The sequence below is a fragment of the Papaver somniferum genome, chromosome 2 (assembly GCF_003573695.1).
Source record: "Papaver somniferum cultivar HN1 chromosome 2, ASM357369v1, whole genome shotgun sequence".
Lineage (NCBI taxonomy): Eukaryota > Viridiplantae > Streptophyta > Magnoliopsida > Ranunculales > Papaveraceae > Papaver > Papaver somniferum.
This window is the reverse complement of record NC_039359.1, coordinates 90,246,576-90,272,670: the sequence shown is the minus strand read 5'-3', so window position 1 is coordinate 90,272,670 and position 26,095 is coordinate 90,246,576. Positions and strand designations below refer to the sequence as shown.

At 35.4% G+C, this 26,095-nt stretch overlaps 2 protein-coding genes across 2 annotated transcripts; both read right to left on the bottom strand.

Annotated features, from left to right (window-relative positions):
* Positions 1-5,089: 5,089 nt before the first annotated feature.
* On the bottom strand, positions 5,090-14,633 carry LOC113348367 (TBC1 domain family member 15-like). Its single transcript, XM_026592091.1, has 15 exons — positions 14,429-14,633; positions 14,035-14,196; positions 13,856-13,934; positions 13,659-13,766; positions 13,189-13,273; positions 12,500-12,554; positions 11,328-11,708; positions 10,177-10,236; positions 9,229-9,327; positions 8,994-9,104; positions 8,407-8,478; positions 8,176-8,292; positions 7,918-8,067; positions 6,614-6,714; positions 5,090-5,587 (listed from the first exon to the last, which is right to left on the bottom strand). The coding sequence occupies exons 1-15, from the start codon at positions 14,498-14,500 to the stop codon at positions 5,254-5,256; spliced, it is 1,986 nt and encodes a 661-aa protein (XP_026447876.1). The 5' UTR covers positions 14,501-14,633; the 3' UTR covers positions 5,090-5,253.
* Positions 14,634-17,217: 2,584 nt separating this feature from the next.
* Positions 17,218-22,714, bottom strand: LOC113348366 (BRCA1-associated protein-like). The gene is made up of 11 exons (XM_026592090.1): positions 22,347-22,714; positions 22,141-22,249; positions 21,854-21,968; positions 21,659-21,756; positions 20,470-20,576; positions 20,099-20,357; positions 19,273-19,326; positions 18,698-18,841; positions 18,558-18,622; positions 17,642-17,696; positions 17,218-17,548 (listed from the first exon to the last, which is right to left on the bottom strand). The coding sequence occupies exons 1-11, from the start codon at positions 22,712-22,714 to the stop codon at positions 17,390-17,392; spliced, it is 1,533 nt and encodes a 510-aa protein (XP_026447875.1). The 3' UTR covers positions 17,218-17,389.
* Positions 22,715-26,095: the final 3,381 nt, after the last annotated feature.

Below are 26,095 nucleotides of genomic sequence, written 5' to 3'. Positions count from 1 at the left end.
ATATAACCATTGTTAGATATAAACATTGTGTGATAACTCATATATGTGTAAGTCCTTATTTCTTGAACCAAAGTATGCGTACTTTGCTGCTCAGGAACACCGGAACTAAAGTTCGCGTACTGTCGGAAGTTCACATCCCGTGAATTTCTGCTGGAGTTTGTGAACTGAAAACAAACTTATTCCGGGTACTTAAGTCTGCGTACCAGTATGCGTACTTAAGTTGGTTATTTTCTAAAAACGATTATCCGTGAACTTCAACTTATATAAAATAAGGAATGCATGTGTGCAAACCGTGGCTATAAAGTTCATGAATCGATTCGAGTGAATCAAATCGTTTTTGCTTCGATTGTGTCTTGTATACTTCTATAAGATCTAAGCAATTGAACAACTCTCTAACTAGTTCATTTGAGTCATTTGAACCAGTTATGACAAAGAAGAATAATGTTGATATGAAAGTGCTCATATGGCTAACCATTTGGTTAACTACTGTTGAACCAGCTAAGTGTACATGTTTGGGTACGGTTACACAAACCTAAATAAATGTGCATTTCATTTATGTGTAACAAGTTAAGTTTCGATCTAACAGTTGAAAGATATTATCTTGAATCTAATCAGGTTTTCATCTAACGGTGAATATTGAATGCTTTGTTACCAAGGTAACTTAGATTGCTAACCCTGATTTGAAAGACTATATAAAGGAAAACTCTAGCAACTGGGATACCTAATCCCCACACCTCCTGTGTGATACTAGTTGTATTAGCTAGAGGCCTAGAGTCGATTCTCCTTTAACCTTAGGTTTCTATCGAGACCCTGTAGGTTAACGACTTGAAGACTTCATTGGGATTGTGAAGCCAAACCCAACTATTTTCTTTGTAGTTGCGTGATCTGATCTTGTTGTTTCTATCGTACTAAGTACAATCGTAAGATTGGCTTGAGATTGATTTCTCCGATAGGCAAGATTAAAAGAAGTCACAAACACCTTCGTCACATTGTTTGTGATTCCGCAATATCTTCTTTTGCTAGTCGATTAAGATTATTGTGAGGTGATTGATAATACTAGGTTGTTCTTAAGGAATATAAGTCTGGGTTATCAGGTTCCTGTTCACCTTGATTTATCAAAAAACAGAACAAAAACTCGTAGGTATTTCTGTGAGAGACAGATTTATCTATATATAATGCAGAACAACACTTGCTTATATTTAGAAATTGTTGAAAAACACAACCCTTCTCATTTTATTATAACCATATAGGGAACCATGTATTTTTTTAGGCTTAAGCAGTTCTTCCAATGTAAAGATGATACTCATATATACTTTACGTATGTGAATGATTTAGGAGTATGTATTCCAGAATAGTTGAATGAATGAATTCCTTATACTGCTAGAATGAGAATGTATGTATTGTGGAATGAGTTTGAAGTCCAGAATAATTGAATAAATGAATTTCTTGTGCTGCTAGAATGATAATGTATGTACTGTGGAATGAGATTGAATGATGGGTTTCAGATTCAGTGTTGCAGGTTCAGAAATGAATTGCAATGCAGCTTCAGAAACTAATTGTATTGCAGCTTAAGAAATGGATTGCATTGCATTGCAGGGTCCAATTATGGGAACTTATTTATAACAGTAAAAACGTTTTTTTTTTTGAAACCTATTTTTTTTACCAACGTCGAATCAACGTTATAAAATAGGTTAGTAATTAGCACACCTGGAAAAATCATTATTGTTATAATGAATTGTCAACGTATAAAGTCGTTAGTTTATATGTTACACGCTACAGACATGTGGCAGACGGCAAACGTTACAGTCAACTGTTAAGAATCGAATCGTTACAACAAGCTGTTATATCAAAAATGTTACAATCAATCATCAACGTTTGAAGTCGTTACTTTAAACGTTAGAAACGATTGGCACGTGTCGTACGGCAGCCGTTACACTGAGCTATCACGGTTGTGAATCGTTACAATAACTGTTAAATCCAATCTGTTACAATTAACTAAACAACGATAAAAATCGTTGTTGTAGATGTTACAAGGAAGGACATGTGTCAATAAGTCAACCGTTACACACAAAGTCGCTGTTACAGTATCTGTTACACCGAACTGTTACAGGCTAACTGTTATGATCTGCACAATAACGGCTATCTGTTACAACGAAATGATATCAGATAAATCTTGTGCTGACTAGATAACCGTTAGTGTATTTATTCCATCGAGTGGAACCGTTATTTAATAAAAATTTATTGTAACGAAATGAACCGTTGATAAAATATTTTAACACTAATAATAATGGCATTCCAACGTTTTTTTGACGTTACAATATATAGATGCTAGTATTTTTTTCAACGTTACAAATTCCCTGATTTCGTGTAGTGATGGTAATGTTTAAGTCACAAATGAGTACGCAAGGTATATTAACTATGTTGCTAAGATCTTTAATATGGCTCCACTGATTGTATTGATCAACCCTATAAAGAGTTCCATCGACACAAGAGAGCGAAATTACTCTCCTTTGCTAGGGTTAGTAATTAAAGCATGTATCATTTTATTTGTACTGTCAACAATTTCTAGTGAAAAGCCATCCTTCTATAAGAGAGTAAGACCACCAGCTGCACCCACTGAGGATACATAAACTCTGTTAGGCATGCAAAGAAAACTTATGAGTTTTAGTATTTTGTCATTATTAATCTTAGTTTCTGAAATAAAAATTATATCTGGAGCATGTAAAGAATTCAGATGATGAAAATGATCTCTAGTTTCCTTTCCTATGAAACCTCGGCAGTTCCAATTTAAGACTTTCATAGTGCATCTTAAATGAGTAAGGGAGTAACATTCAAATTCAGAATAGACAAAGCTACCACTTAAGTCAGAATTTAAAGAATTATAGAAGATCGAGTAAATAAAAAAATAATGAGATTTAGAGAAAGAGAAAGTAGTTACCAAAACAGCAGCAACCTCCTTCATCTCATGAAAGTACTCATTTGCATTTGTATCTCCTTCGTCAATCAAATCGTGTTGCATACTATCAAACTCAGTAATGATTGAAAATTTTCCCGTAATATGATCAATGATATTTTTTTTTTGTAAGTCGTGACTTTGAAGCACATGTTTATTAACGATTCTAGTATTTATTTTGTAGTCTCTTTCGGTTCTTCTGGACCTTTTGGTTTTTCTTATCTCCTCTTGGCCTTCTATTTCCTCATTACTCTGTCTTTGACTAGCTCCACAAATTTTTTACAGCATCACGTCTAAATCGTCATAAATTTCTACTCCATCGGCTCCTGCAAGTTCATGACAATAATTAATGTACTCATCAATATTGGTGAGTCTTCTTACTCTTAAATCATCATCAACATTATGACATTCTGCATTATCATGATCTATAATAACAATTTTGACAAAGGTTCAGAGGTTGTCTCTCCCAATGAAATCTAACTCAGGTAACTCCTCCAGCAACCGTATTCCACCGTCCTACTATACAAAGTGGTTTCTTCAAGTTAAGTTTCACTCTTACAGTAATCATAGATCCAAAGCCTGGTTTGGAGTTCTCCTTAACAGTCCAAACCTTAGGGCCCAACTCTCTAAAGCTTCCCTGGATAATGGTGCAGGTAGGGGTGAGCAAAAAATCCGGAATTGTGGGTATCCGTCCGTAAAATTGCGGGTGAAACCCAATCCGCAAGATTTATGGGCAGATATAGGTGGGATTTTCAAATCCGCACTTTTAAACGGTTCGATCACGGTTGGATTTTGAAAATCGCGGGTTCACCCGCACCGTATGGCGTGTAATGATCCTTCTGCTTAATCTTAGAAAAACAAATAAAAATAGGAGTACTAGAGAACTGACCTTATAATTTCCAGATGAAAGTGATAGTTTGATAACTGTTACTAGTGCGTTAGATAGATGTAACTTTTTTTAACATCGGATTGAACTTATTGATTATAGTAATATGCAAACTTAGTGGAGTTAGACGGTAGAATTCATATGGATCTGTGTGTTTATAACTTAAGATGGTCTTACCTACCTATCGTTTAGGTACATGAGCAATTGAGCATGATACCATGGAACTATATTAGGTCTTAGGGAAGTGTTTTAGATACCGATTTTTTAACGTCGGATTGAACTTATTGATTATGGTAATATGCAAACTTAGTGGAGTTAGACGGTAGAATTCCAATGGATCTGTGTGTTTATAACCTAAGATGGTCTTACCTACCTATCGTTCAGGTACATGAGCATGATACCATATTACTATATTAGGTCTTAGGGAAGTGTTTTAGATACCGATTAATAGTGGATTGTAGTACTTATTTTCGGGTCAAGGGCATTTGAATTGGACCGCAGTAAGTTCTCGGACCCGCAAATTAAGGTATTTGTATCATATTGCAGGGTATTAGTCTTCAGTTGGATGCTTGGGTGATTTTGGTTAGTGCAATAGCTTAAGAAGTTTGCAGTACTTATTTCCAGTCCAAGGGTCTTTGAATTGTATGCAGTAATTATTTATTTTTTAATTAAATTCACAGTTAATCCGCATCCGGTCAGTATCACCCGTTGATGTCAAATCTGCGGGTGATTAGACCGGACACGGTTGAATTTTCCAAATCCGTAATTTTGACGGAATGGACACCGGTGATCCCTAATCCGCATCGTCCGTTGCACGCTCCTAGGTGCAGGCTATGTGATGAAAAACTTTTCAAATAAAGTTTTCTTTTGTGCATCAATTGTTTTTTATGTAATTCTGCCACTGAAGCTGAGGCGGTGGCTATTTGGGCAGTTCAAAAAGAAGTTGTTGAACAAAAGCTTACTCATATCGCCATTAAAAGTGACACAAACGATCTCAACGACCAATTTTGGGCTGGGAGGTTTGATGATGATCCAAGAACAAATGTTATCTTTAAAGACATTCAGTGTTACTCTTTCTGTTTAGTTGCTTGTTTTTTTACTATGTAATTATGTTGCTCATGCCTTGGCACAATGGATTAAAACAAACAATTCCTCTATTTGCTGGTCCATATCTCCGTTTTGGCTTAGGCCAATTGTTGAGAAGCATATTAGTCTTTTTTGAAGGTCGTTGCTAAAAATAAAAAAAGATATACAACATGAAAAACGTGCAATTATATTATTAAGATATACACTTGGTAACTGAAAGAATTGCAGTGATAACCAGAGGCTCGATGAAATACTGGTATAAAATTAGTCACAGTATAATTACAGATCTTACTGGAAGTAAGTACTAATGATCTCTCTTCTTAAATACCTACAGTATTTCATCGGCATCCTGTTGAGAGTACATCAGAGACGTGTCCTCAGCAGGCAAGGATGGGGGCGTGCCGGGGGGAATGCATGCTTCACCATTCTCACCTGCACAGAAGAACAATGCCTCTGCGTCCCTTAGGGCTGCATTTAAATCAATGTGACCACTTAGCTCGTTGATGAATTTCAATAATGTATCGAAATCCATCTGCTCACCCATTATCTTTTTTCGATGCCTCTTCAGAATTGCTACACACAAGTACAAGTGAAGATGCTCGGATAGATGATGCGTCCATAACACCTCCCACAAAAGCATTGTTTCCTCATATTCAAGCTCCCTTAGAATCAATAAAGATGAAAACCAATTATCATAATGTTTTTCGATGGCGGCAAATGCTTGTGAAACAAAGGATAGAGAATAAGCATGTTCATTATTCGCATAAATTAAGAATATTCAACAAGCACAATGTAAAACAAAGTTCAAATCCTATAAGACAAGCAAAAGAATAATCATCCATGATCAAAATCAACAATATCAAATCCAGGCATTGAAATCTAATGGATTCAATTAGCTGAAACAAGAACCCTCAACCGACAATGAATAAGTTCAATGACGGCTTTTGTAACTAAATAAGTAACTTATAAACTTGTTTTGCTGTCACCTTAACTACAAGCGACACCAGTCTAAAGCACTGTTTAAGGCTACTCTGACCCTTCTTTAGTGTGAATCCCGGAAACTTCAAAATATTATTAGCTAAATCATCAAATTTTTAGTGCCAAAACTACTCATCAAATCAATTATAAAATTAAAAACAAAAGATGAAACTGGATAAAACAACAGAGCAAAACCAGAGAGAAAAACTTGTACAAAATTGCAACATAGATAACCATGACATCCTTGGTCAATTATACTGTCATAAACACTTCTGCTTTGCCAACATTACCATGTGCAACAAAATTCTAAGGAGCTTCTAGTGCAACACCACTCACATAAGCGATTAAGATGCCAGAAACTTAAATGTGAAAAAATAACATATGAAGTTACTATCTACTTGAAGATGGGCTCAGCAATTAGAACAAAGTAAGCAGTTCTTGTTTGTTTTTTTTCCCGCTAACATATGAAGTTACTATCCAAGATTGTAATGCGTCAACATATCTTGCACCAAGATTCTTCTCTATTGAACCCCCACAAAATTAAACTTTACTTCTATCATTTGTCCGACCACATGTATTCATATATGGTAATAAATCTAGGACGGGCAATTAAATGATACATGAATAAAATTTCACTGTTAATGCAAACTCATATAATTAACAGGATATGTGATATAGGGTTTCCATCCATTAATTACTGAAAACCTTACCTCTTAAATTGTATAAGCACCCAGCGGAAACAAAAGAAGTAGTTTAAGCAATCATTCTGCTTGAAATAGTTGTGCAACGGACTGTCTAGCAACTCTACCAACTGGCACAATTCAAGATAAGTTCATTAGAATGTAGACAGTTATTACGATTTTTTATCAAAAAACAACAAGAATACAATAATTAAGGAGAAAACCTGTAATTCGCTAGTATGAGAGAACATCGACCAAAGAGAAAAATGACGAACGGCTAAGTGGCACTCAGTAGTCTCACACCACCAGCCAGTGTATACAATACCTTAGATGCATTGCTATCAGTTAGGGGATCTAAATGTAGCTTTTAAAAGTGAACTTTTTGGCATGATTAACCAGGTACAATTAATGTGGGGTAGCTCTAAGTTTAGAGCCCAACATTTCTTCAAGAAAAGAGGAGGTGATTTCTTAGTTTCATATCAACCATAATATTCTTAGGTGGAATAAATGGATAATTTAACGGTGAATAGAAACTAAGGAGAACAGTATCAATCTCAGCATCATATTCAAGGCTCCTTGAAAATAGTCACTAGAGAGATGAGAGATCTGTTCAATTCTGAGACTAATTCTACATGGTTGGGGATCCCAAATGCACCCAGATTTTCTTTACATAAATCAACTACCTCACTAGCTCACTCAAGCAGCTTGAGAATTCCAAATGGTTTGCACAACCTGTATATTACACAGTGGTCATCACTTTTTTTGGTCTTCTTTATACCTTTTGTAGTTTGGGAGGGCAGTAACTTTTCCATCCTCTGTTGCAATTAATTTACTCGTGACCAAGTTGCTTCTACATACAATCGGATGGAATTTCCAAATAGTCGGAAAAGGTTTCTTTCTGACAATTCTCTTTTCAGTTTTCATCTAAAATACATATTTTTGTAGCTAATGCACTATTTGATAAATAAGCATGCATGGAGATCGTGGCCAAGGTAACTGCTCACATGCAATATTTCCCGTAGTATGTGACAAGACAAGTTACCACAGATGTTAAAAGCATATCTGCACTATGTTCCTCATTTGTTTTGGGGTTAGGACCACTACCAGCACTAGTTTTCTCGCTATTTTTTCTCCTATATTTGTGTTGGGGATTTTTTTTTTTTTTTTTACATTTACCAGAAAAAAAAATTAAACAAATAAACCAAAATATATTATAAAGCCAAAACTCTCCCCTATATTTAGCCAATTAGGTTGGATTTTGAATTGAGAGTATGTTATTAACCTGCGTTTATGTGTAATACTTGTAAATTTATAAAGAATTTCCTTGTACATACCTTTGACAATGCAAACAACTGTGAATGCATGCCAGCTTGGTCACGATTAAAATTAGGTCCAAGCCTTTCCATCAGTGCAACAAAACACCAAAATGATTCTTGCTCATCTTTCATTACGAACAATATCGGAGATAAGAGATCACTCATACCCTACGAAAAGAACAGGAAAGGTTGTTTCAAGATTAGCAGCTTCAACACAAAATATGATGAAATATAAATTCATTAGACATGAAAACAAAATGACACAAAAGTATTTACCTGGCAGTAACCAAGATCAAAGTTGTAGAACGAGTAAGTCAACAGTATGTCTCGTAGAATTCTCACATTGGGATTGTCATCTCCATCATAGAATGAGACAGTTCTGTCAGTTCTCACCTTGAAACCAAAAACAACGCAAGTAACACAATTAGGATTATAATACGATTAGTATTATAAAGTGTAAAGACTAGTAACACTGGTTTTCTTTAAAATGGCTACACGGTGTAATACCACATCCTTATCAATGAGGCCTTTTCTCTCCCTGAACTTTGTAAATCTTTTTGCCTGTGCTGGCGTAATACTCTGTAGATAGAAACATTCAAGCATAAGATTCCATAATTTTTTAATCAGGAGAAAGACGAAATAAGAAAAACTGAACTATATCCAATTGTTCAAATAACTATTTCTGTTGAAAGAGGAATAGAAGGCAAATGAACTTGAAGATTTCATGTAATAATCTCCATCTTACTTCTTTATGACGATGATAAAAATACAAGAATCGAAGTACGGCATCTTCTAATGCCTCATACTTTCAAATATGAAATTTGGGTGTGATTAGTTGCTCTATATAAATTTTAAGTGGAATTTCCTGCACTCCAGGCTGAACTATTAGAATTGTTCTTCATCAATTTGATGCACCCGGAGTCACGGGCATTAATTGCTAATTGGAACTAATGCAAACTCACATATGTATCCACGGGAGAAGGTAATCATGAAATGTAATGAAAATTCATATCTTCAAATTTGGTATTGTAAATGAAGTATGAAGTCAAGGAACCAAACCAAAAAAAACATATTCTGAGAGAAGTGATTAGAACCTGCCACTGGCGCTTCATTGTTTCATATTCTTCTTTTTTAACTGAAGCTAGATATTCCCTCTCAGCAAATGTCGAATCATAACCATAGTAGCCCAACAAGAATTTCCAGGCCTGCATCCATTACACACATCAGATTGATCATATATACATACCAACGATGAAACGATCAGAGAAGAAAAATCAATATCATGCTTCCATTTTCGACTAGTTAAGTATAAAACTTTAACCTACAAACCTCTTTTCGCAGTCTATGCTCGACTCCTCCATAAAATATTCTCTTTCTTAACCCTGTTGAATCCAAGATTCTTCCTTCAGCATCTAAGAAAGTAGCCCACTGGAAAGATAACTATGTTCGTAAGGAAAAAAAATAATAACACAATTTCTCATTTGCCTAAAAAACTATTCCATGTGGCAACCATTCTATGTGGTCATGAGTTCAAAAACAGTCAAATGCATATTAATAAAAGCAAACTCAGCACCATTAACACGAAGGTAAGACATCATATTTAATAATAGCAACTAGTTTGATGAATTGTACAAGGCAAAAACATTTCAACTCATATTAAGAAATCTTGAAAACTGTTAGTATCCCATATATCTAATAAGTTACATTAATGAACTCAAAATAAGCCGAAGAGACATTTTCGATCATCATTACACAAAGAGGATAACGACTTTTGACTTGCACACAAAGATCAGCAACATATTAAGAAGAATAAAAATTGATGGCACAAATCGGATAGTAAAAAAAAAATTAATGTGAAATCTCCGAAGGAAGTGACAGTATAATAATACCAGATGCTAAAGAACCAAATGCTGATAAAGGAAGGAGTTATTCTACTAGCCTAATGCTGAAAGTATGTCTGGGACCCACAACATCCACACATGTAGAAAGAATCATTCAGTTTACAATAAATTAGGCAAAAAAAATAAATGGTGATTCAGCTTCTTTCTCTATTTTTATTCTTTGCTAAAAATGGTGATTCAGCTTCTTCCTCAACAGAAGGTTGTTCTCATGAAAAGAGAGTAGATACCTAGTTGATCAGACTTTTACAGCCGCTTATTTAGCATTACGACATTAATCTTGCAGGTTGAAACTATAGAACTACAATATATTTCTAGATATTAAATGTTCAAGAGTCCATATTCAAAATGAAGATATTCTAGAGACAGAAAAACACACCTCTCCAGCTCCTAAAGGAGTTTGCCGTGGTTTACCCCAAACCAGCGAGATCTTATCAACCTGTAAAAAAGGGCATATTATAAATTTGAGATGAAAGGAAATGCCGAAAGCATAATTTATTCGTAAGAAACAGGAAAAATTATAAAAATAGGTCTTGATGGGCTTGTCTACAAAAATGATAGGGTCTTAAAAAAGTGATCATTTCTCAAAGCAATAGAGACATGTAACATACATGTGTGAAGCTACTACCTTACCAAAATTCCTAAGATGTGATTGCAATAAATAATATATTCTCCAGCAACTAAGAGATTAGAAACAAGCAACACTATGTAATACCACAATCTGATCTCTATAACATTATCTAAAGCAGATATAACAAGAGAAGTGAACTGTCTCCAGAAATTCTTCAAGCGAACTTCACTGACATTTACAAGCATGGTTCAAAGTTTTGAATGCTTTCGTATGCCTATGAATATATTGTAAGAGGAATTTGTAATGGGTTGCCACTATGCCTCAAGAAATTCTGCCAGGAAAGTCCATTAAGAGTTGCATGCATTTTCAAAGTTTTAATGCTGAAGAGTGATTGTGATATTTCATTTCAGTTATAGTGGTGATTGGAGGGACAAGACCTTAATATTTGTCACTTTTTCTTCATATTGTCAAAACAATACTAGAGTAGCTTCAGAATCCATAGCTCACAGTTTAAAGTTACATGTCTTAGTTACTTGAGTTATCAAACAATCTATATTCTGTCAGAATGTATCAAAATAGTTCCACCAAGTTCTGGTCAAAGTGTATTGCTTTCTAACCAAGACATTTGGCACAGCAGAGTTTGAAACCTTGAATACTAAAAAAATTATGAAACCAACCACATGCTTCACGCGAAAGAAACTCACGTCGAGAAATAAAAATTCAAAAGATGCTTCAGGAATATTGATGATCAATATAACTCTCATCATATACAGTTATATCTCAGATCAAACACTAAAATTAATGAAAGATTAGTTAATGAAAGATCATAGACCTACTACCAATGCTAGAATGTTTAGCCCTGCTAGGTTATCTTAATGAAATATTAGCTTACGTAAGATTTTAACTTTCATAGGAATTTTGCAACAATCTAAAATTTTCATAGTAGATTAAAAAGTCACCTCATGAGGATCTGCAGCCACCGGTATTTCATCTGAAACGCTTGCAATGCTATTCTCTGGTTCAGTAATATTATTTGAGAGAGGAGCCGGGATACGGTTCTTTCTGTCATTCGCACTGAAAGTGTCACTTTGAATTTCCCGGAGAAGTTGAGAGGTAGTATCCCGAGCAAACTTGGTCACAAGTGAAAATTTCTCCAGCACTTGAATTGAAATATCACGTGCAGGATCGTTAACCTTTTGTCTCCTCCCCGTATGCTGAATAATACTGAGACCATCATCCGTCCTAGCAGAGGTTTCACCAGAAGGGGCCGGAATTACTGAGGTAGATGCACTATTTGCAATTGAAAGAGCTCTAGGAAGCTCCAACGAAGACAAGCTTCTCTGCAGTGAAAGCAGCTTGACATTACACTACTGGACTACTCAAAAATAAGTAACCCAATCAATATGATAAATTATAGTCTATACAAGCAAATTTCTGGTATTCTTAATTAAACAACAGTTAACATTGAATGAAGGAAATAAACTAGCTCACATTTGAAATTTCACCAGACCTTAACATAAAATACAACTTACTGACACCTGGGGCATATGTAACTCAAGTGTGTCGACTAGCATGTAGTAGATTCACCGTGTTTTGAGAAGTAGACTAGATACTGGTAACTCCAGACACTCCATGAAGATACTTCAATCAGACATTCATTATTACCGAGAATTTCCTGTTTCCAATCACATTCTTTCACGCTGACTCTTACATCATGGTTCAAGTATAGATCCAACAACAAGAAATTTCAATGTTACAGGTTAGATCCAGGCATCCAGCCTGTCTAGTACCAACAAACCCACAGCTCAGTCTAGCATTTTCACCCCAACAACCCAAAACAAATTACTTGAGCACAAAAATGGGTGACCTAACACACACCAAATATAGCACCATAACTGTTATCGTCTTGTCTTAATAAAAGTACACTCATACAGTAAACTAATAGTTTGAAAAATACCCAAAGATACATCCGATCGAAATCCTAGGGAAAAGTCACTAATAATTCAGAAGCAAAGATATTGTTCCTACTACCACACCCCACATGTAAGCATAAGCAGCACTCCTTGAATACATTAATAATAAAAAGTAATTTGCTAACATTAAGTTCTCAGTGTTTCAGAAGTATAAATACCTGAAGAGGATCTTGAAAATCATTCACGAGGAACACATTGGCATCATCTGCGGACCTAGAAATCAATACAAACAAATTGGTAAAACGAACATGGGTAATTGCTGACACCAAATGACTTGGCTATTGCACTCAAGGAAAGTTAATCATAACGGCACTACCATCAAGCACAGTTTTGGAAGAGCCATCACACGACTTTTAGACTATAGGTTCATCGAGATTCAGAGCAGTTGGTATTGATACGATAGAGAAATGAAAGATATACTACGCACTACATACATTCATTGGTATTAACTATTAAGATCTATGAGACATGCAGAGTTCATATACAAATCCATTTTCTGTGCCCTACGCGGAAGTTCTACACCATTAAGTACTTAAGTAAGTATCTGCAGACAGTTGCACATATAATTTATATGCATCACTCAATCAGTCTATTGGCTATTACGTCTAAACCACCGTACCAGTGCACACAGCTGATGGAAGTATTGCACCAATTGTACATAGGTTACTACTTACTAGAACCATGCTTAGATTATGTTGGATTTTAGGCTCAATAAGGATGTAACTACATCGCACTGTTTGACACCGAAAAAAGTGTCTGTGTTCATTGTGCATGTGTTTTACGCTGTGTTAGACCATAAGCCTTATAGTAAATAGAAACGCCCAGAAAGAAAACAAAGAAAACCAACCTGATAAGGGAAACATGTTGTTTTAGTGTAGCAAGGAACTCCCGAACACCTCCATTATAAAAGTAAAGCGGTGGAAATGCAAGTCCTGCACAAAGCTCTCAATTACATCTTTGATGCATAATCTAAAGGACTACAATAGAAGTTAGTGTCATTTATCATGTATGGTAATAATAAATCACAGACAGGATTCTAATTCACCTACCAAAGGTTCATAAACAGTTTCAAAGTTGCATATAAAAATTTCCTCAGACTGGTGGCTACCCATACCCCTGTTACATAGTGTTATGTAGTACATATATGACATGATGACGTACAACTAAGTGGGATCATCTATCACCCCCCTTATATATCAGTATAAACCTCACTCAACAAAAATGAAAAAATATGCTGACCAACCCTTAACAAGCATTCATCAAAGGTGTAAAAACATAGAAATGACTAAAAGTTTTGGAATGACATACTTCACTTACCAGATGACAAGACAACGATTATATACTGCCAGCCAAGAGTAGGAGTATGCCGACGAATAGATCGCACATCAGTAAAAGGAACTGCCCTAATAGTGTATAAACTTCTATCTGTACAGGTAACACTCAATTAAAACCAAGAACCATAACAAACATACAAGAATACATTTAAACTACCAAATTGTGCAGCAAAACCTAACCTCTGTCTAGTAAATTCGGGTTCGAACTCTGAAACATTGAATCAGCACCACTAGGGCTAGCTTTGTAAGGTATCCATGTCTGTTATCAATGATAAAAAAAATTCCACATCAGCAAATTATAAATCACTAAAAACATTGCCTAGTAATTAACAAAAACTAAGAAGACATAACATAATTACCAAAAATACAGAAGCCCCTTGTTTAGTTAGCCGTAACCGACCACTTATCCTTTCAGATGCATACTGAGTTGGATGAATCGTCACATTATCCTTCAAATAAACAAGTTCAGCTCCATCTGGTTCGCTCTTTTTGCTATCCATTCGAGTAATACTTTTGGGTGCCTTAGGAAAACAAAGAAGAAAAGTGTAAAAAAATTCATTCCCCTAATGAATCAACTATTCTAGTCTAGTAATAAATTTAGGTTTAGTGAATTAATAATCGGGTAAATTAGGGTTTCCAAAACAAAATTACACCATATTGGATTGGGGAATTTAATGCGACTAGGGTTCCAAGAAAACAAATTTTCGAAACAAGATTACAATATTAAGATCGGAATTGAGGAGGATAGATTACCGGTTTCTCAGATGCGATAGCTACAGCGTAATCGGCATCATCAGCCAAATCTTGGAGTTCTGCTTCTTGCATCGTTACTGATAATTAGGGAGAGAGAGTATGTGTGTGTAAGATGAGATGACAGATCGAACTTCTAGTTCTGGTTTTCTTCTGGACGAAGGAAATAGAGAGAGGGTCTGACTAGCACTCCACACGGTAGTTAGATGCGTGCGCGGGAATATTCATTGACTATTTTTATTTTTTCATTAGAAAGATAGCAAAGTGAGATTTGAAGAAGAGTCGACAGAGTAATCAAACTCACTAGGGTCCAATTCGTACCCCAGTGGTAATCCTGTTGGCTGTTGCCTCTCTTTTGCCTTTTTGGAGAGAGGAAGTAGAAGTCAAAAGCAAAACAAAAAATTGACCTTCTTACTTTTAGAAGTTTTCGATTTCCAAAAGTTAAAAAGTAAGAAGTCAGTTTGGATGTCGAATTTCAAAACGATTTCTAGAAACAAAAAAAAAAGACTTTTCAAACGACTTCTATGCTTTTGGTAATCCAAATGCGCACGAACGGGCCAAATTCTTACTTTTTCACTTCTATAAGTCGAAAAGATACTTCCGTACGTGTATTTTTTATTTATTTTTTTGATAAGGGAAATTTTATAACAACTAACTTAAAGAACGTACATTGTTTTGTTTACATAGAATATCTAACCATTCTTCCTTTCTAGATTTCTCCCGACATCTAGAATAAATGCACATCCGCATGTCTATTAAGGAATTTTGCTAAATTATCCGCTAAACTATTACATGACCTCTTAATATAAACATAAGAAGAACTAGCAAGAAAAGTCTTGAGCTCTAAAGCTTGCAAAAGAATCGTCTTAGATCTCCAGTTGACAGCAAAATTGTTCTTCTTTATACTATTAATCACATTTTGATTATCATTTAGGAAAATCAGTCTTTCCTTTCCACTATATTGTCCCCATCTTGTAGCTTCTCGACAGGCTCTGAGCTCTGCCTCTTCAGCACTTGAGCACCAACATGTCCCTCCTGTGAAATCAATAATTGAGCCTTCATCATTAACTTCCACAAATCCATAAGCAAATTTATTGGAACTGCTTTGAAAAGCAGCGTCAAAGTAGATATAAGCAACATCATTCAGGTTATTGCAGCAATTATGTATACAGCTTGGGTGAGAAATATCACACACAGATGGAGACTTTGGTTTACCATCTCCACCCCAATTTTTTTCAGATATTGTGGGCTGTCTTTCCTAATAAATTCTATCAGATCATTTGGGTTAGGTGTAACCTTATCAAAAACGACCTTACACCTATATTTCCAAATATACCACATAATATAAGCAAAGAAATTTATGTTAGTGCAATCTTTTAACCACATAAGACACCAATTTTTGTAAGAAGTATTAGCAGCAGAATAGAAATCCCGGGAGAAAGATAGGCCTCTCCAGATAGCCTCAAAAAACACACAAGCTGTAAAAAGATGATCAATAGATTCAATCACATAGCTATTGCAGAGAGGACAGTTAACATCAATGGGAGTATATTTACCTAGGACTTTGGGAGTATATTTACCTAGGACTTCCCTAACAAGCAAGCAACCACTTAAAGTTTTCCATAGAAAAATTTTGACCCTGGGAAGTGTATTAAGATTTCATATTCCTTTCCATTCAACATGAGTGTTAACATGATTTCTATCACATAAAAAGTTATAGGCAGACTTAACAGAAACATTGGCATTTTTAGAACCTATCCAAATCAAATTATCTTTTTTTTTCCAGGGGCACAGTTAGGTTCAAGCATTCTAATCTTCCTAATAGTATCATTATCAAACACTTTATTAATAAAATTGATATTCCATCTACCTTCATTATCAACTATGTCAGCCACTTTAGAAACTAACTGAATGCAACTGTTGTTTTTTGATTTAGGATTATCACCTTTAGGAAGCCATCTCTCAGTCCAAATTTCTATTTCTCTACCACTTCCTAACTGCCAACAATGGTTTTCTTTTATAATGTCTAGGCCTTTACATATGCTAGTCCAAACCCAAGACTTAACAAACTTTTTCTTGTAATTAAGAGGATCAGAGTTGGAAAAATATTTATGCTTAAGAATTATGCACCAAAGTTTTTCAGGATTTTTAATTAGTCTCCAGACAAATTTAGTAAGCAGGGTAAGATTAAATTTACAGGGGCTCTTAATACCTAAGCCACCATTGGCTTTACTACTTAGGCATATCACACACCCGTAGCGGAATGATACATTTAGCCAAGTACACATTAAAGGAGCACTTGGCAATGGCAAGGAACGGCAGCCGCGAAACTACCTAGTGACTTGGGCTCCCGAAGTCCAGAAAAACTCGTTTTTTTACCATGATTTTAAGTTCGGCAAAAAAAAAAATCAGGCCTAAAACATAGGCTTAAGCCACCTCCACAAATCCAATTAATTTTCAAGCCACCCCTGCTTTATTTTCCAGCTCCACCCCTGGGGTACGGAGTTTAGAAGTCGCCTTGTCAATTCACGTGATTTTAAATCGAACGAGTAATAATGAAACAGAGCTAAATTGGCAGATTTGGCACCTTTTGGACTGAACTTATTCTAGTGTAGCAATGTGCTTGAAAATAAACGAATGTTTGGCTGGCGTCCATTGTGGAAGCTCTGGCAAATTCCAGAAAGCATTGGAAATGGATTATCTATTATTTTGAGGAGCAAGTTGCAGAAAAGGCCAATGTTGCCTTGTCATGACTACCTATTTTTAAGAGAAAAACTGAAGAACAAAGTGAGTTGGTTGGACAAGGCTTCAAGAATTCTGCATTCACAAGCAAGTCGGAACTTACTTGTTTTCCACAATAAAATTTTACAGAATCCTTATCTGGTAATTTGCTGATTATAAAAATATACTACCTATACATGAACATTAACCTGTGTAGGATAACGATCCACAAGTATTTACTCTTTATCGCCTTTTATTGGTCTTTGAGCGTCTTTTCGTATTGGGTAAAGAAGATTGTTGCTGTAAAGGAACTGGCAAGACGGTTCCTCCTTTAATGCCATCGGAGTCTGTCAGTTTAGCTAGTGTTTTCTGAGCTTCAACATACACCGTAAGATCTCTTATCTGGAAATACCAATGAAAAACATTACTTCAACTACGAGTGTAATGACAACTGAAAGACAAATCATGAATGAAGCTACAAATGATAACAATTACCTGTTCTTCCAGATCCAATATCTTCTCATCCCTCAGAGCAATTGATGATCTTTCTCTGAAACAAATAGTGAAAATGAGGAAGTTCAGATTTGCATAGTTCAAAATTTGGAAGTATTATTTATACCCACCCTTTTCCATTGACATAACATATCCCAAGGTCAGAGAAAAAGCAATTTTCATGCCCTATCAGCAGCTTAATCCTATTGCATACCTAAGGGCCACATGCTACTGATGTTTTACTAATAAACATGTGGGTTTAACTTGAACCATTTCAAGATCCACTATCTGGTGAAGATATTCTACACATTCCAAAGTCAATAACCCTTCCAATGATCAGATGATATTCAGTCACCAAATCATCCAATGATTGGATGTTGGAAATACAAATTATATAATGAGCTGATTCTCCCCAAGGATAATCATTGTTATGCGCTGAACATTCTCACAGAAAGACGGTCCTTAATTTGGTACCAGCCTACCAGGGGCCCAACATCTCCACCAAGGAATATTCCAATGTGTACCTTACTAGTTTAGGCATGGGGTATCACAAGCCTAAAAATATGATGAAAAGCTCAAACTGCAAGATATAAAACCATTAACCAGAGTACAAGACTGAATTTGATCCTCATACCCTGCTCCATTATGCCCACGTAACTACATTGGGACCATTTAACATCATGACCTGTGGTCAAATTTCAGGGGTATGCAGGGTATGTGTTTACCATCATTTTTCAAACGGATGCGTTACTTGTTCTATAATGGGTGATTTCCAATGAAGATGATCCACCTGATGAGAGAACATTCTCACTGAACAACCATCTCATGTGGGCCACATGGAGCACTAAAATTGATATAGAAAAAATAGTGCAAGTGGATCCTGACCCCACTGCATATCTATGAAAAGAAAGAAATGTACCTTTCTTCCAGTTCCATAATTGTCTTCCGCCATTTATCTTGGTTCTTCATCAGATTCTCATTTCTCTAAACACAGCAATAAAAAGTTTAGGAACCTTTGTAAAATAAAAAAATTCAGCCACTGAAGTTCTAATTACTTACACTGGCAATGGCAGTCTTTTCCTCCAAACATTTTTCAATCTTGTGTTGAGTTTCCTGCAGCTTCAAATTCACAGCCTTCTCCACTTCATCTAAAACAAACTTCCCCCTTTTTTCTTTGTTTTCAGCAAGTAGTGTTTCATAGTCCTAATAATCGAAACAAATGACTTAGAAACAACATTCATAAGAGTACTACAAATCTTATATTAACGCTAATGGGGAAATGCAAGGTACCAAAACATAATACAGAAAACGTGTACAATAGTAGAGTGTGCAATTCCACTTCAAGATACTAGGAGTGGAACCACCAAGCTGGTCCCACTTTGGATATCTTGCATCTACGGTAAACAAGGCTTTATTTTGATAGATCTAATAGATAGTAAATCAGTGATGATGAAAAGTGGATCATTCCCATGCGTCTCCGTGAAGATATTCAGTACACTGCTACTACTATTATGGCTAAAAATTATTTATGACTATATCATAGAAATGAAGATGACAAAAGCAGACTGTCTTGAGTCTTAGACGGACACATTCAATCATCCACCAACCACTAAGGAAATTTTAAGCATTTTTACCTCTCTCTGTTTCTCAAGCCGGCTTGCGAGCAGATGGTTGTACTCATCGACAATCTGTTGAGACATAAAAACACATTATCATATTATTATTGGCAGGTAAATTATACAGGTATATCATTAACAGTACTTCGTTGAATATTAAAGACTGAAACATTTACGTACCACACTATATTAACCTAAGGCTCTACAATCAGTATGATTCGCTGATGTGCATTGTATCTCAGTATACACTGACAATTAGGCACCTTCTAGGACAAAATCTACTCAAAAAGACGGCACCTTTACATTACGTTGGCAGGAGCCTCGAAACATACTAAAAATAGTTAGATTGGTTTAAAAAAGGCTGTAATAACGACAGTGCACTGTTAGGAAAATGCTTTTCAACTTCTGGAGAGGGTATTGTTGGTGACAAGTTTGAATATTCCTTGTCATTGACAGTTATACTTCTATCCTTTCCTTTCAAATAAAAACTGTGAATCATGTTTTAACTTTAAGGTTTCGCAGGTTGGGTATCTCTTTGGAACAACAGGTTGGGAGACGAGAATTACCAAAGCTAGTACTACCGAATCTCTTTCTAGTTACTCTTGCAGTGAGTTGGTTAAAACTTAAGAAATCATCTCTCTTAGTGACCATGATCTTTTTAATACCTTCTCATTAACCTATATATTTCTTCATGCATTTATTTTACACCGAATAACATGTAACTATAAGAAATTTAACTGTTCCTATACGGTATTTGTTCATAATCTAGAATTTAATTCTTTGTTAGTAGTTCAGAAACAAAATCTCACCAACAATCATTTCCAAGAATAAGAAGTGAAGTTACCGTTTCAACTCTATCACCGAAGACAGCACCACTAGCTCCAGAATCTTCGCTACATTCGCAAGTCGAACAAGGTCCACAATCTCCATCAACAGACCAACATCTGGAGTTCAAATCTGCCATCTTACCATCTGTTTTTGACTGATTTAAACGGTGGACATAGGTATCACCAACATAATCCCAGACTCGCTGTGCTTCTACGTCGAGTGAATAACAATGTTTGGTATCTTCCCAGTGCCTGATAGCATGACGCCCTTTATACCTTACATCATTAAAATACATCTTATCAAATTAAGAAGATAGAAGAAGATAACCCAATTACTTTAATACTACTCCTTATAGTAGAAGAGAAATTTAGAATTATTAATGCCCACCTTCCACATCCTACAAAACCACAAATTAGACAGATCCATAGGTCCTCCTGAGTTGCACAAACAGCACATGTCGGTTTCACAGTCTGCTGCTGACAAAAACGGCAAACCTACAGAACACAGTATGTTATAGATGTTTCTACCTAGAAATATCATTGTATCATCTCTAACAATATCACGTAGAGTGTCACATCAAATTATCCTATGACGGTTGTGTTTTTGTTAAAATATCTGCACCTTCGTTCATCGTTGCAACTAATACACCAACTGGATTACTGATGTGCCAAAAGTCTAAGACCAAAAAAAGAAAAAAGAAAAAGTCTGAAACAAAACTTTTTCTGATTCAATCTTCTACAATCAATTGACCCAAAAATATGGGATATTATGATCGGTATGGGTCTAAAAGTCTAGTTATCCAATATAAATTTCCTGGTAACAAGAAGAAAAAAAAAGATAATCAATCCGGGAATACAAAAAGCATTATTTGCTTCAGAAAACTGACTTGGGAGTGGCCGTCTCATACATGAATATATCTGCCTTGTAGACTCGAGCACATTCCCAAGGTTAGCTAGCACCTAATGTTAAGCAACTGATTTTAAGTTTGGCAATGCGGTTTACCGGTTGGTACGTCGGGTTTTTCGCTTTTTTTTTTTTTTTTTTTTATTTGATCAGTATAAACAATCTAGAACACTTCTAGATTTGACATTTTCTTTGATGTAGGTTGAGCCTACATTTTGATGATTTGATCTACTTTACGCTAATTGGAAGAGAATTGGCACAAGATGTAAAAATATGTAAACCGATATTGTATTGCATCAAAATGCAAAATGTGAGTGAGTAATCCAGGAAATAAGCACACATGCTTGTGATTATGGCTCTCACGAGAGCGTAATAAAGGACTACTTATGTATATCTATGCGAACTCAAGCACAAGAATACACTTATGCGAACTCATACTGCTCCAATTTTGAAAATACTAAGTTTCCTTTAAATATAATCGCACCATGCGATATAAGGAATTAAGTAAACTCATATTTACAAAACTACAGTATCAAATCATACAACTCAGAAGCGACCTCAATGTTCATCTTTGTAACTTAACTCCTCGTGCAGGAGTTTGTCTTTAGAAAATGAAGAATTTAATTCCAGTTCTAGTCGGAAAGAAGCACAAGTTTTTCGATAATGTACTTACAGGACAAGATGAATCAGCCCATCTTGAAATGCATGGGCATTGGAACGAATGGTCACAAACTGTCGTTAGAATCCCACTTGTATCTTGGTCTAGTCTCTCTGAACAATCAAATTCAAACAAAATAACTTAATATAACCCAAAAACATGAGAAGATAAACCCTAGAGAAAACCCAAATCATGGAGTACATAACTGACCGAGACAAACAGGACAAGTTGGCAATTCTGTAAATCCAGGTGGAGGTGCATTGGCAATCTCAGTTAATTCAGTATATTCCACAGACACTATAGAGAGTATATGACAAATCTCAGCCTGTAAAAGTCAAGCATATTAGAATCAAACAAAATCTCATCAGTTTCAATCAAATTCAGCTGTGAGTGCTTCAAAATTGCTTGCAGAAGTACAAATTCACATATTTTTAGCTGCAAATCAGATTCACTTTTGAGTAATCTGAAACTTAATAAAAATCAGAACACACTCTAACCTCAGTGGATGAAAACGGCCTTCCATTGAAATTCCGAAAGAAACTATCAGTTTTTTCCTGATCAACAAGCTTAATCAACAAACTGTACCGATCTTCCAATACATCATTTCTACAAAATCCCATCAAAAAATCAATAAAAACAATGTATAATTGAAATCTATGAATTATTGATCATAAAATTCCGTTTGAAAAGATAATATACATACCTGATGATTAGAATTTCTGAAAGATGATGGATATAAGATCCACAAAAGTGAATGAAATCATAGATGGAGAGATGAATCGGAACAGCGAGAACAAAAAGAAGAGTAGTTTCACTGGAATTCCTAATATTACTAATTCCACGACTATTATTAGGGTTTGATGAAAGAGATGAAGAAGAATGAGTAGATGATGATATGTTGTTATTGCGGTAGAGATGAATAATCCCTTTACGTTGTTGAATATCAAAATTAGGGTTTGTAAACTGGACTGAGCGTGAATGGGTGGTGCTGGTAGTGGTGGTTGTCCATCCTTCTTCTTCTCCGCCGAGAGGGTGGTTTGAATCGACGGAGTGAACTCGGATACTAAACATCTTCGCGGGAATTTTCTCGATTTCTTTCGGTGGAGATTTAATTTGGAATTTTCGATGTTGAAAATTTGGGATTTGTTGTGATATTTATATTACTCGCCAAGCGGTCTGAAAAACTAAAAACTATTGAACACACCCCAATTGGATCCGCCCCTTGCCAGACCGCACTGGTGACCCGCAACTGTAAAATCTTATGCTCCTGACCGGTGAAACGGGGGTGTTAAATTAGGCTTCATTTTCTTTCCCTCTTCACAAACGGAAACTTTGAAGCAAGTGTCATATATAGGGTTTATCAGAGTGTTTATGCCTGATGGATTTTGCTCAGGACGTTCTGTTGGATGATCATGGCGTAAAACGCAGTATGGGGCACAAGTGCCGGCTTAAAAGTTATTCTTCAAAAACCTCATGTTGAAAAATTTGTGGAGAATAGTATACATATCCTAGCTCCATTCACATGGTTGGTGTCTGAGCAAGGCTGTTAGTCGAGAAGTAGAATCCTATTATTAGGGCTTGAAAAGGCTTGGGTTTTTTTTTTTTGAGTTGCATAGGGTCATGAAATAGTAATACTAATCACCCTTTATCCCCAATAATTTACATAATGACTAATTTGCCCCCATTTGATTTAAGATAATAACTTGATTAACATCACTAATCATGGTTTAAGACTAATTCATTCCTTTAAGTTAAGTGATGAAGATGAACATCAAAACAACAAGAAAAATCAGAAGGAAGAGGAGAAGAAAAGAAAAAAAAATTGGGAAAAATTTGGAAATGAGTGATTCAACCAAGACTTTTAATTTAGGTGAATCCTCATCTTCAAAATATGATAACATATTAATACCCATTAACAACGATTAGTTCTTTGCTGATTTTTTAGAAAATCATGAAAATTTTTTTCAAACTCAACAATACCGTTATGAACCTTACTATGATTTTGAAGGACTAACCGAAGAAACAAATGCTCAAGATTACCAGGTATACCTCTAATCTAACTCCAATTTCAGTTTCAAAGCTCAGAGTTGCAAAAAGTTTCGATTTTTTTTCCTTCCGAAAACCCTAGGTTTCCAGCCGCCAGGTCCAATCACGGCTGGGAATCCATGAACTATATCTTTTTCAGAAATAGTATTTCCAAGAGACAAAGAGACATTAACTATCCCAGAGAGTTTAAAGTGAGACTCTTCAAAAGTATCATTATCATCCATACGAAGGTTTTCTCAATCAGAAGTGAGGGTTTGAAGTCTGGCTTTCTTTTTTGATGTATTACCTTCGAATACGATCAGAAGATTATCCCAAGCTTCCTTTGAAGTTTGGCATGTGGATACATGATGTTGCAGATCTCGACTTACAACATGTATGATAGCATTCAAACCATCTGAATTCTGCTTCGTAAAAATCTTTTCTTCACTTGCATAATCAACTAAGTGTTTAAACTCAGTTTTGATCCTTCTATTTTCGGACGATTATATCCATAAACGACTAATAACCAAGTATTAAAATCGCCCGATTGAAGAAAAGATTTCCACCACAGATAGTTAGTTCATTCAAATATTGGTGATACATTATTATAGGTTGGATCGCACCAAACACGGATTGTTAGATCTTTTCGTGTTTGCCTGCTTTGGTACCAATTTAAAAGATGAGGGTACCCATATGCACCAAAATCTTTTAAATATCAACCTATAAGTATTATACCAAGTGTGATCGTATATAGACAAAGTTGAGACAATACAAAAACTATGGTATTCACTTTGTGTGATCGTCTATGATATGAAATCGAGACAATGCAAAACCAAAGTGTTCACTTGATAATAAGTATGGTGTTGAATTGAAACACAATAGGATTAGTATCAAGTGAATAAAAATTAACGTGCAAGTGTAATTTACTTTAAATCATAATAAAAAAGCTATAATTACAGAATAATAAAGTAAATGACACATCAAGATTTTGTTAACAAGGAAACTGCAAAGCAGAAAAATCCCGGAACCTACTCCAGTTTTGAATACTCTTAAAATTAAGCCGTTATACAAAATCTAATGCCAACTTCGTATAGTTGAGACCAAGTAGACTACCCCTAGCTACTTAGTTCCCTCAGTACCCCTGCGTCTTTGACTTCTAGAGTCACACACGTGAATCTCAAGATAAAAATTATCTCAAGTTGCCTTACCCAATAAACTCTTAATGTACTCAACTCCTTTGGATCGTATTCCAAACAGTAAATGAATAAACTGTTTGGTAACCACTTCAATTATCTTTTACATAAAAAGACTGTTTGAGTAGTCGACAAAGGCTCTTTTCTTGAATCTAATAAACTCTTTTGTCAGGTAAGACCAATCCGAATCAGTAACTTATATTCAGATTCACAACTATCATATTTGGACACTGAAGAATGCCACCAAATCATAGTTGCCAATCAATACGACTTTTTGATCAAATCTATCAAAGATAAATCCAATCTGAGTCGGATCCTAGCCGATCAAGGTGTGTGCACAAATTCACAAGATATAAAAACTAATAAGAAAATCTTCTTCATCTTCATCTTCAAATTTTCAATTGCCTTCTTAATAACCTACACAACACAAACTTGAATTCTCTTGTGATCAATCATGCACAGAACGAAATCTGTTAACAATGGATTATCACAAGATGTCTTTAGATCCGTAAATGGTCTTAAAGATCCCGTAAATACTTTGATCTAGTTTGAGTGACCTTTATGTCAGAAGATAAGACTCTCAAGAATAATCAAACTAGGTGCAATCAAAGTTTCAACAACCGTTAGCCAATCAAATCAATAATCGAAAACTAAATAAAAATGCAATTATCTAGTTTCCCACCAACGGTACTCGTAAAGCTTCTTGATCCCACATAAGTCTTTAAACGAGCGGTCGAAAATCATAATTAATTTTTAGCATAGCACATTTACTAAAAATCATTTTCTAGAGAATATGCTTTAATTTCTGGAAATCAAACCATATAAAGTCGAAAATCATAATTAATTTTTTTTGAATATTTCGATTTGGGATTACCTTGAGCATCAAGGAATATCTTTAAACAATAAATGATAACAATTATGTACATATTCAAATGATGTCGACATATAGAAGTTTCTCTTAACAAACCCTAATTCCAAAGTCATACAAGTCATAAAGAAATATGTGAATATTGGAAACTCGGTTTTGCTCTTGGGATCGGTTCTACCATGACTCACAATATAAGTTGTGACCGATTATACCATGCTCCCAAAGACAGGTTATGACCGGTTATACCATGCTTCCCAATGTAGCTTGTGATCGGTTACACCTTACTTCCCAAATTAGCTTGTGACCAGTTACACTTTGCTTCCTAAAGTAGCTTTTGACCAATTACAACTAACTTCTCAATGTATC

Coding starts and splice junctions, on each gene's coding strand:
- LOC113348367 (XM_026592091.1), bottom strand. CDS start 14,500: ATGCAAGAAGCAGAACTCCAAGATTTGGCTGATGATGCCGATTACGCT. Junction 11,709..12,499: donor ATTTTCAAGATCCTCTTCAG/GTATTTATACTT, acceptor CTTTCACTGCAG/AGAAGCTTGTCTTCGTTGGA. Junction 8,479..8,993: donor CAATGAAGCGCCAGTGGCAG/GTTCTAATCACT, acceptor TTCTATCTACAG/AGTATTACGCCAGCACAGGC.
- LOC113348366 (XM_026592090.1), bottom strand. CDS start 22,714: ATGTTTAGTATCCGAGTTCACTCCGTCGATTCAAACCACCCTCTCGGC. Junction 18,623..18,697: donor AAAAGACTGCCATTGCCAGT/GTAAGTAATTAG, acceptor TGCTGTGTTTAG/AGAAATGAGAATCTGATGAA. Junction 17,549..17,641: donor TATTGGATCTGGAAGAACAG/GTAATTGTTATC, acceptor TGGTATTTCCAG/ATAAGAGATCTTACGGTGTA.